At 45.6% G+C, this 11,593-nt stretch overlaps 1 protein-coding gene across 2 annotated transcripts; it reads left to right on the top strand.

The window, feature by feature from the left end:
* The first annotated feature begins 708 nt into the window (after positions 1–708).
* LOC142656054 (apoptosis-associated speck-like protein containing a CARD) lies at positions 709–6,036 on the top strand. Of its 2 annotated transcripts, XM_075830911.1 has the most exons (4): positions 709–1,070; positions 1,187–1,534; positions 3,072–3,131; positions 5,415–6,036. In XM_075830911.1, exons 2-4 carry the CDS (start codon positions 1,258–1,260, stop codon positions 5,669–5,671), a joined length of 594 nt encoding a protein of 197 aa, XP_075687026.1. In that variant the 5' UTR covers positions 709–1,070; positions 1,187–1,257; the 3' UTR covers positions 5,672–6,036. The 2 variants fall into 2 exon arrangements, with proteins under 2 accessions (XP_075687026.1, XP_075687025.1); XM_075830910.1 differs by having other exon boundaries at positions 709–1,534.
* The last annotated feature ends 5,557 nt before the right edge of the window (positions 6,037–11,593 follow it).

Genomic DNA, 11,593 nt, shown 5'->3' with positions numbered 1-11,593 from the left:
CTATTGTGTTGGCCCCATCTGTACTAATTTGCAGTAGTTAACCAACAGGGCTTGAATTTCCCTCAAGCTGCCTTGTGCTGATTGGTCAGCATCAGAGGCAGGGAATCTAGCTCCGCCCTGTTGGCTAACTACAGCAAATAAGAATATAGGGAGCCAGCACAACAGGGAGCCATATCTCTGGAACAGGGGGGTCTAGGAAAAAAAGAAAGACAGCGCTGGACTCAGGGCGACAGCGCTATTCAGGTCAGATCAACTTATATGATCTAGTGACAGGTTCCCTTTAAGGCCATTCTTCATATTTCTTCTGTTTAGATTCCGTTCCTGTTTTTCGGTTAAAAATTACATAAAAACGCTTCTTTGTCGGCTGATCGGATCTTTTATGCGGCCAGAATAACGATCGCTGGTCAGCAGCACATCTCCACATGTAAACAGAGGATGTAAGTGTATGGGGACGAGCGATTGTATTAACCCCCTCATACTTTCCGATCATTGCTCCATTTGAATAGAGCAAATAAGCGCCGATTAACCTGCTGTATTGTCGATCAGCGCTCGCTTACCAGGCAGAAAATCTATACGTGTAAATATTAAGACACAGCAGCCATTATCTCCCCTGCAGGACGCACGGAGATATGCACGATAATTTTTTTTTACTTGGATTGAACTATTTCCAGGAACTGCACTTTGAGTTCTTATGAAGACTTGGGGGAGGGGCAGTCTGTAGAATCGCTTTCTGCTCTTCGTACATTACATTGTACCTGCTTTATATTAACCCCTACAGATCGCCCTCCCGGCTGTGACAGAAGTGTCCAAAGAATCCAACCATTCTTAGGAGGGAAAAAGATCTTCAAAGGCCCCGTGCACACGTCCGTGCAGTATTTACGGTCAGTAAATACTGCACGGACGGGCCGCGGAGTGTCATCTGCATTTATGGACCATGCCGGCAGTAATAAGTATAGGAGCACGGTCCGTAAATGCGAAAAGTAGGACATTTCCTATTTTTTACGCCTCATTTCTACGGCTCAGACTCGTACCCGTAATTATACAGGAAGGTGGCCGATATAAATGAATGTGTCAGTATTTTATATCCGTAATTTCAGATCAAAACTGTGGTGTGCATGAGGCTGAGGGGAGGAAGCAAGAGGGAAAAAAGAACAGGAAATAGAACAAAAAAAATTCTCTCTTTCAGTTTCCAGTGTGACTGCTGCATTATTATCTGCTCTCTGCCGCAGAGGACATTACCTCTAGTCACCACCCTAGATGGGGAAGACGGTGCGCGATGTCCTGGTCCGGACTCTGGAGGACTTAGAAAAAAAATCACTTAAGAAGTTTAAGAACAAGTTAAATGACTGGGAGATCAAAGAGGGATATAGTAGTATCCCCAGAGGTAAGCTGGAGGACGCAGACACGGAGGACGTTGCTGATCTCATCATGAATTACTACACGGATTCCTATGGGATTAAGGTGACCCTGGAGGTTCTGGAAGCCGTAGATGAGAAACAAAAGGCTGATAAACTCAGGAACGACTTAAAGACAGGTAAGAACCCGAGAATCCTGCAAGAATAGCACCAGCTGTACACATAACAGGACGTACAGGAAATAACAGCCTCAGATGTAGCAGAGCTGAATTTGGCATTTAACTCTTTGGGGCTGCATAACTTTTAAAGTGCAGATAATGTAGTGGATGTAACCTGCAGTCCTATGTAACACCACAGATAACACAGTGATAACTCTCTGGGTACAGATAATGTAGTAGTGTTACCTGCAGTCCTATGTAACACCACAGATAACACAGTGATAACTCTCTGAGTACAGATAATGTAGTAGTGTTACCTGCAGTCCTATGTAACACCACAGATAACACAGTGATAACTCTCTGAGTACAGATAATATAGTAGATGTTACCTGCAGTCCTATGTAACACCACGGATAACACAGTGATAACTCTCTGAGTACAGATAATGTAGTAGATGTTACCTGCAGTCCTATGTTACACTACAGATAACACAGTGATAACTCCCTGAGTACAGATAATGTAGTCCTGTTACCTGCAGTCCTATGTAACACCACAGATAACACAGTGATAACTCTCCGAGTACAGATAATGTAGTAGATGTTACCTGCAGTCCTATGTAACACCACAGATAACACAGTGATAACTCTCTGAGTACAGATAATGTAGTAGTGTTACCTGCAGTCCTATGTAACACCACAGATAACACAGTGATAACTCTCTGAGTACAGATAATGTAGTAGATGTTACCTGCAGTCCTATGTAACACCATACCTCCCAACTTTCAACTATCACAAAGAGGGACAATCCCATACACACCCGGTTCAGCCCACACAGTATCAACACAGATGCCCAAATGCAGTATAATGCCCAAACAAATTCCCTCATACAGTATAATGCCCCATAGATGCCCCCATGCAGCATAATGCCTTGATAGCTGCCCATACAGTATAATACCCACAGATGCCCCCATACAGTATAATGCCACATAGCTGCCCCATACAGCTTAATGCCCCCCTAACTGCCCCTACTGCCAGCGCCCACATATAAAGTGCCAGTGCCCTTGTGTATAGTGCCACAGTGCCCCTATATAGTGCCAAAGTGTCCAAGTTGATAGTGCCACAACCCCCTTGAAGATAGCGCTACCCCCCCCCCTGTAGATAGAGCCATTGGGACTCACTCTAGGAGCGGAATCCCCAGCCAGAGCATAGGCCGGGGATTCCGCTAATAGAGGGAAGCCCTGACGTCACTGTCCATATATGGACAGTGACGTCAGTGGCTACTCCTTGAGCGGAATTCCTGTTGCCGACTCTAGCCGGGGATTCCGCTCCAGAAGGAGCCCCTGATGTCAATGTCATATATGGATAGTGACCTCAGGGGTTTCCTTTAGGAGCGGAATCTCTAAAGGAAACGGTGTATAGTACTGGTGACGTGTGTACACTACTGGTGATGGTGTGTATAGTACTGGTGATGGTGTGTACCACTTCATTAGCTTCCTTCATGGCAGTCTGAAATGACCGTGTCTGCACTGACCTTAATCCTTGTTTTATGTATTTTTTAGTGGGTGGCCGTGCATTCCAGGAGCCAACCAAGAAAGAAGATCAAGGAGCAACATCAAGAGGTGAGCAGCAGTTTGGAGACTCCTTATAATATGTCCTGATGTCTCAGTAAAACACAATAGAGATATAAAGGCAGAAAGCAAACAAAACCAGGTAAAAAATATAACATTAGAGCGCAGTGGTAGAGCTATAAGGGGGGCAGAGGTTGCCATTTTGCCTGGGCCCTAGTGACACAGAACAGGACTGCGGTTTTATAAATGATACATGACAGCTACATGCCTCCCAACATTTAAATCCCCATTTCCAGGATATTTTTAGGTCCCACCTCTGATCCAACCAGCAACGCCCCCAAAACCTCCTAGAAACACCATCTTGGGGCATATTTGCATAAGACATGTCCCTTTTAAGTCAATTTTTTGGGACAATGTGACAAATAATGGGACAGTGGGGAGGTATGCAGTTGGTGGGCTCTAGTACAGGTCTTGTATGGTGGTCCGGGAACTGCGCCTCAGGTGGCGTCTGAGAAAGGCGCCAACCTCACAAAAATTCAAAAAAAATGTTTAGTGAAATGTTTCATGAAAAGAACATAAGACAACAAAATCATCTCCATGAAACATTCGGTCTATTGAAGTCAATGAAAAATGCTACAAAATGGTCTGAGCTCGATCATGCCCTAAAAACTGCAGCGATTAATGAAGCCGTGTGTGAATGGGAATTCATAAAGACACATTCACTTACTAGTAATAACTGGCTGCTGCTTAAAAGAAAAGACACCAAAAAACATATGAACACGGCTTCAGGGGGAGGTGAGGGAAAGGTCTGAATATAGCGGAAGTAAATTAGTCAATATGGCCATATTAATGTAGAGACCGGTGTGACCCGTCCCCCCATACCAAAATGATGGTCGTGTGCATGGGGCCTTAATCTTTATAATCGTGCCTGACATATAGGCACAGATACAACTCAGGCAGCTGCTATGGGGCTAATAGAAGAGGGGGCCCTAAAACATTCCTAGGTCGCTGGCGAGAACATGATCATGCTCACCCTTAGCACCGCCTTCGTTTAGGCCTCATTCAAACGGCAGGGTTTCCCGGCCGGGTGCCGGCCGTTCATAAATCGGCCGGCACCCGGCTGCATTAGGAATAATAGACCCCTAATGGGGCTATTCACACGACCGATTTTTTGACGGCCGGAAAAACCGGCCGTCAAAAAATAGGACATGCTCTATCTTCGCCCGGGTACCCGGCCGCCCGGCTCCCATAGAAGTCTATGGGGCCGGGTAATATACGGCCATCACCGGGATGTGTCCCGAGTGATGGCCGGCTTTTCTGGAGCCTGCGCTCTATCTCCTCCTCCTCACAGCGCAGAGTGCATGTGAGGAGGAGGAGTTTATGCCATTCTGACGAATGGCATCGCTGTACACGGTGTGGCAGGGCCGGGGTGTACAGCAGGTGGAAGGGAGCGCTGCGCTGGCTCCCTTCCCCTGCTTGAAAAGCACCCTGGCCCGGCGACACCTTCGATGGCGCCGCTAGCAGCTGCTACTACTACTGTAGCGACGCCACTATGGCAGAGTAGGGAGGTATCTCCCCGCTCTGCTATGTGCTAGCCGCACTTTAGCTCCTTGAAGGAGCGGAATCCCCGTGTTTTCGGGGATTCCGCTCCTGGACAGAGCGCTTGATGTCTCTGTCCATATCTGGGCAGTGACATCAGGGGAAACTCCTGAAGCGGAATCCCCGAACACATGGGGATTCCCCTTCAGGACTTGCCGCTGATGTCACTGTCCGGATCTGCCCGGCACGGATGCAAAACTTTATGCAAACCGGCCGGGCAGAATGGCCGATTTTACCGGTCGGCACTCGGGCTCGGGAACGACCCGTTCGTGTGAATCCCGCCTTACACCTCTGGTCCCCCTCTCTTTGGAAATCACACATTAACAAACAAGGGGGATGAACAAGCCAGAGGGTCATTCTGGTTTTCTTTCCAACAAAAGATGGGATGAGCGTCAGACGAGCTCTTGTTCTTTCACACTATGGAAGAGGTGCGGTGACTTATTGTGGGGCCCTCTCTATTCTATGAAAGCCTCAGAATCGATGATGGAACAGGAAAAGCTGGTGTACACCAGGCCTAAAATAAATATTTTTATATCACACATTAGGACGCGTATTAATCGGAGAAAGTCCATCAGAAAGTCCAGCACTAGAAACGTGTATTACTAAGGCCGCAGCTACACAAAGATGATTGTCGCCAGACTTGAGCACAACTTTGCAGAAAAACCACGATTGCTGAATGCACATTTTACATTATAAAAAATCTGTCTCATGGAGTAAAATATGTTGTAATTACAGATGAGAAGCATTTCGCGGATCGACATCGCGCTGAACTGATATCACGGGTGTCTCTGGTGGACCCGATCCTAGATGATCTCTATAACCTGCTGACACCTGAAGCATATGAGAGAGTGCGCAGCATGGGGACCTCCCAGGAGAAGATGCGGGAGCTCTTTCGTCATATTAATTCTTGGGGAAATAAAGACAAGGATCTGTTCCTGCAATCTCTGAGAAAATATAACGGGCCGCTTTTAAAGGATCTACAAGAGAGATAAATCCTTATAGAAACTGCCGGGATTCTGGTTCGAGAGTTAGCTCCTGGGATCAGTGTCTTGTAGCTGCAGTTATATGGAATGGGTTATATCATACAGCGCCTCAGAAAATATGGTTCCTTACCAGTACACAACAGATTCCTGGTCCTGGAGGACTGTAAATTGTATGTTTATAAGAAAATAAAGTCTACGGCAACAAATAGTCTGAAGCTCCGCACAGGCTTCTTTTAGTAAGACTTTTTTTTACTTTTTAAAGAGGCTCTGTCACCAGATTATCAAACCCCTATCTCCTATTGCATGTGATCGGCGCTGCAATGTAGAGAACAGTAAAGTTGTTTTTTTTATTAAAAACAAACATTTTTGCCCAAGTTATGAGCAATTTTATATTTATGCAAATGAGCTTTTCAATGGACAACTGGGCGTGTTTTCTCGTTTTACCTACTGGGCGTGTATTGTGTTTTTACCTACTGGGCGTGTATTGTGTTTTTACCTACTGGGCGTGTATTGTGTTTTTACCTACTGGGCGTGTATTGTGTTTTTACCTACTGGGCGTGTATTGTGTTTTTACCTACTGGGCGTGTATTGTGTTTTTACCAACTGGGTGTGTTTACTGGTTTTACCAACCGGGCGTTGTGAATAGAAGTGTATGACACTGACAAATCATTTTTTCCAACCCCAGGGCATCCTTTCCATGAACTGGAGCCCAGAACTGAATATTCTAGATGAGGCCGCACTAATGCTTTGTAAAGTGGTAATATTATGTCCCTGTCCCGCGAGTCCATGCCTCTTAATACATGACAATACATATCTTGCTGGCCTTAGAAGCAGCTGATTGACACTGTTATTTAGTCTATGATCTACAAGTACTCCCAGATCATTCTCAAAAATGTACTCCACCAGAGTAGCGCCCCCTAGAACATATGATGTATGCCGATTGTTGGTACCCAGATGCAGAACTTTACATTTATCCACATTTGCCAAGTGGACGCCCAAACACTGTGTCCAAATCGGTTTGTAATTTATTAACATCTTCCATAGACTGAACATTACTACATAGCTTGGTGTCATCTGTAAAAATAGAAATAGTGCTATTAATCCCATCCTCTATATCATTAATAAATAAGTTAAATAATAGTGGTCCCAGCACTGAACCCCGGGGTCACTACTTATAACCGGGGACCATTCATAGTAGCTATCATTGACCACAACTCTCTGGATACGTCCTTGAGCCAATTCTCAATCCAATTACAAACTCTACTTTCTAAACCTATAGTCCTTAATTTACCCATTAGACGTCTATGAGGGACACTGTCAAATACCTTTGCAAAGTCCAGAAACACTATATCCACAGCGGCCCCTGTGTCTAGGCTTCTGCTCACCCCTCATATAAACAGTATATCCACAGCTGCCCCTCTGTCTAGGCTTCTGTTCACCCCTCATATAAACATTATATCCACAGCTGCCCCTCTGTCTAGGCTTCTGCTCACCTCTCATATAAAGACTATATCCACAGCGGCCCCTCTGTCTAGGCTTCTGCTCACCTCTTCATATAAACACTATATCCACAGCGTCCCGTGTCTAGGCTTCTACTCACCTCTTCATATAAACACTATATCCACAGCGGCCCCTCTGTCTAGGCTTCTGCTCACCTCTTCATATAAACACTATCCACAGCGGCCCCTCTGTCTAGGCTTCTACTCACCTCTTCATGAAAACAAAATCAGGTTGGTTTGACAACTTCTGTCCTTAGTAAAACCATGCTAGCTGTAACTTGTAATACTATTTTTTGTCACATAATCCTGTATATAGTCCCCCAAACATTTTTCCAACGGGTCGATAATTACCCTGGGAAGACCTAGAGCCCTTTTTGAAAATAGGCACCACATTTGCCCTGCTCCAGTCCCTTGGCACTATACCAGTCACTAGAGAATCTCTGAATATCATTTATCATTTATTTAGAGTTTGGAGACTCCTTATAATATGTCCTGATGTCTCAGTAAAACACAATAGAGATATAAAGGCAGAAAGCAAACAAAACCAGGTAAAAAATATAACATTAGAGCGCAGTGGTAGAGCTATAAGGGGGGCAGAGGTTGCCATTTTGCCTGGGCCCTAGTGACACAGAACAGGACTGCGGTTTTATAAATGATACATGACAGCTACATGCCTCCCAACATTTAAATCCCCATTTCCAGGATATTTTTAGGTCCCACCTCTGATCCAACCAGCAACGCCCCCAAAACCTCCTAGAAACACCATCTTGGGGCATATTTGCATAAGACATGTCCCTTTTAAGTCAATTTTTTGGGACAATGTGACAAATAATGGGACAGTGGGGAGGTATGCAGTTGGTGGGCTCTAGTACAGGTCTTGTATGGTGGTCCGGGAACTGCGCCTCAGGTGGCGTCTGAGAAAGGCGCCAACCTCACAAAAATTCAAAAAAAATGTTTAGTGAAATGTTTCATGAAAAGAACATAAGACAACAAAATCATCTCCATGAAACATTCGGTCTATTGAAGTCAATGAAAAATGCTACAAAATGGTCTGAGCTCGATCATGCCCTAAAAACTGCAGCGATTAATGAAGCCGTGTGTGAATGGGAATTCATAAAGACACATTCACTTACTAGTAATAACTGGCTGCTGCTTAAAAGAAAAGACACCAAAAAACATATGAACACGGCTTCAGGGGGAGGTGAGGGAAAGGTCTGAATATAGCGGAAGTAAATTAGTCAATATGGCCATATTAATGTAGAGACCGGTGTGACCCGTCCCCCCATACCAAAATGATGGTCGTGTGCATGGGGCCTTAATCTTTATAATCGTGCCTGACATATAGGCACAGATACAACTCAGGCAGCTGCTATGGGGCTAATAGAAGAGGGGGCCCTAAAACATTCCTAGGTCGCTGGCGAGAACATGATCATGCTCACCCTTAGCACCGCCTTCGTTTAGGCCTCATTCAAACGGCAGGGTTTCCCGGCCGGGTGCCGGCCGTTCATAAATCGGCCGGCACCCGGCTGCATTAGGAATAATAGACCCCTAATGGGGCTATTCACACGACCGATTTTTTGACGGCCGGAAAAACCGGCCGTCAAAAAATAGGACATGCTCTATCTTCGCCCGGGTACCCGGCCGCCCGGCTCCCATAGAAGTCTATGGGGCCGGGTAATATACGGCCATCACCGGGATGTGTCCCGAGTGATGGCCGGCTTTTCTGGAGCCTGCGCTCTATCTCCTCCTCCTCACAGCGCAGAGTGCATGTGAGGAGGAGGAGTTTATGCCATTCTGACGAATGGCATCGCTGTACACGGTGTGGCAGGGCCGGGGTGTACAGCAGGTGGAAGGGAGCGCTGCGCTGGCTCCCTTCCCCTGCTTGAAAAGCACCCTGGCCCGGCGACACCTTCGATGGCGCCGCTAGCAGCTGCTACTACTACTGTAGCGACGCCACTATGGCAGAGTAGGGAGGTATCTCCCCGCTCTGCTATGTGCTAGCCGCACTTTAGCTCCTTGAAGGAGCGGAATCCCCGTGTTTTCGGGGATTCCGCTCCTGGACAGAGCGCTTGATGTCTCTGTCCATATCTGGGCAGTGACATCAGGGGAAACTCCTGAAGCGGAATCCCCGAACACATGGGGATTCCCCTTCAGGACTTGCCGCTGATGTCACTGTCCGGATCTGCCCGGCACGGATGCAAAACTTTATGCAAACCGGCCGGGCAGAATGGCCGATTTTACCGGTCGGCACTCGGGCTCGGGAACGACCCGTTCGTGTGAATCCCGCCTTACACCTCTGGTCCCCCTCTCTTTGGAAATCACACATTAACAAACAAGGGGGATGAACAAGCCAGAGGGTCATTCTGGTTTTCTTTCCAACAAAAGATGGGATGAGCGTCAGACGAGCTCTTGTTCTTTCACACTATGGAAGAGGTGCGGTGACTTATTGTGGGGCCCTCTCTATTCTATGAAAGCCTCAGAATCGATGATGGAACAGGAAAAGCTGGTGTACACCAGGCCTAAAATAAATATTTTTATATCACACATTAGGACGCGTATTAATCGGAGAAAGTCCATCAGAAAGTCCAGCACTAGAAACGTGTATTACTAAGGCCGCAGCTACACAAAGATGATTGTCGCCAGACTTGAGCACAACTTTGCAGAAAAACCACGATTGCTGAATGCACATTTTACATTATAAAAAATCTGTCTCATGGAGTAAAATATGTTGTAATTACAGATGAGAAGCATTTCGCGGATCGACATCGCGCTGAACTGATATCACGGGTGTCTCTGGTGGACCCGATCCTAGATGATCTCTATAACCTGCTGACACCTGAAGCATATGAGAGAGTGCGCAGCATGGGGACCTCCCAGGAGAAGATGCGGGAGCTCTTTCGTCATATTAATTCTTGGGGAAATAAAGACAAGGATCTGTTCCTGCAATCTCTGAGAAAATATAACGGGCCGCTTTTAAAGGATCTACAAGAGAGATAAATCCTTATAGAAACTGCCGGGATTCTGGTTCGAGAGTTAGCTCCTGGGATCAGTGTCTTGTAGCTGCAGTTATATGGAATGGGTTATATCATACAGCGCCTCAGAAAATATGGTTCCTTACCAGTACACAACAGATTCCTGGTCCTGGAGGACTGTAAATTGTATGTTTATAAGAAAATAAAGTCTACGGCAACAAATAGTCTGAAGCTCCGCACAGGCTTCTTTTAGTAAGACTTTTTTTTACTTTTTAAAGAGGCTCTGTCACCAGATTATCAAACCCCTATCTCCTATTGCATGTGATCGGCGCTGCAATGTAGAGAACAGTAAAGTTGTTTTTTTTATTAAAAACAAACATTTTTGCCCAAGTTATGAGCAATTTTATATTTATGCAAATGAGCTTTTCAATGGACAACTGGGCGTGTTTTCTCGTTTTACCTACTGGGCGTGTATTGTGTTTTTACCTACTGGGCGTGTATTGTGTTTTTACCTACTGGGCGTGTATTGTGTTTTTACCTACTGGGCGTGTATTGTGTTTTTACCTACTGGGCGTGTATTGTGTTTTTACCTACTGGGCGTGTATTGTGTTTTTACCAACTGGGTGTGTTTACTGGTTTTACCAACCGGGCGTTGTGAATAGAAGTGTATGACACTGACAAATCATTTTTTCCAACCCCAGGGCATCCTTTCCATGAACTGGAGCCCAGAACTGAATATTCTAGATGAGGCCGCACTAATGCTTTGTAAAGTGGTAATATTATGTCCCTGTCCCGCGAGTCCATGCCTCTTAATACATGACAATACATATCTTGCTGGCCTTAGAAGCAGCTGATTGACACTGTTATTTAGTCTATGATCTACAAGTACTCCCAGATCATTCTCAAAAATGTACTCCACCAGAGTAGCGCCCCCTAGAACATATGATGTATGCCGATTGTTGGTACCCAGATGCAGAACTTTACATTTATCCACATTTGCCAAGTGGACGCCCAAACACTGTGTCCAAATCGGTTTGTAATTTATTAACATCTTCCATAGACTGAACATTACTACATAGCTTGGTGTCATCTGTAAAAATAGAAATAGTGCTATTAATCCCATCCTCTATATCATTAATAAATAAGTTAAATAATAGTGGTCCCAGCACTGAACCCCGGGGTCACTACTTATAACCGGGGACCATTCATAGTAGCTATCATTGACCACAACTCTCTGGATACGTCCTTGAGCCAATTCTCAATCCAATTACAAACTCTACTTTCTAAACCTATAGTCCTTAATTTACCCATTAGACGTCTATGAGGGACACTGTCAAATACCTTTGCAAAGTCCAGAAACACTATATCCACAGCGGCCCCTGTGTCTAGGCTTCTGCTCACCCCTCATATAAACAGTATATCCACAGCTGCCCCTCTGTCTAGGCTTCTGTTCACCCCTC

The sequence above is a fragment of the Rhinoderma darwinii genome, chromosome 6 (genome assembly GCF_050947455.1).
Source record: "Rhinoderma darwinii isolate aRhiDar2 chromosome 6, aRhiDar2.hap1, whole genome shotgun sequence".
NCBI classification, from domain to species: domain Eukaryota; kingdom Metazoa; phylum Chordata; class Amphibia; order Anura; family Rhinodermatidae; genus Rhinoderma; species Rhinoderma darwinii.
Note: the sequence above shows the minus strand (reverse complement) of the source record. Positions and strands in the feature narration are given on the sequence as shown.

Coding starts and splice junctions, on each gene's coding strand:
- LOC142656054 (XM_075830911.1), top strand. CDS start 1,258: ATGGGGAAGACGGTGCGCGATGTCCTGGTCCGGACTCTGGAGGACTTA. Junction 1,535..3,071: donor CAGGAACGACTTAAAGACAG/GTAAGAACCCGA, acceptor TGTATTTTTTAG/TGGGTGGCCGTGCATTCCAG. Junction 3,132..5,414: donor TCAAGGAGCAACATCAAGAG/GTGAGCAGCAGT, acceptor TTGTAATTACAG/ATGAGAAGCATTTCGCGGAT.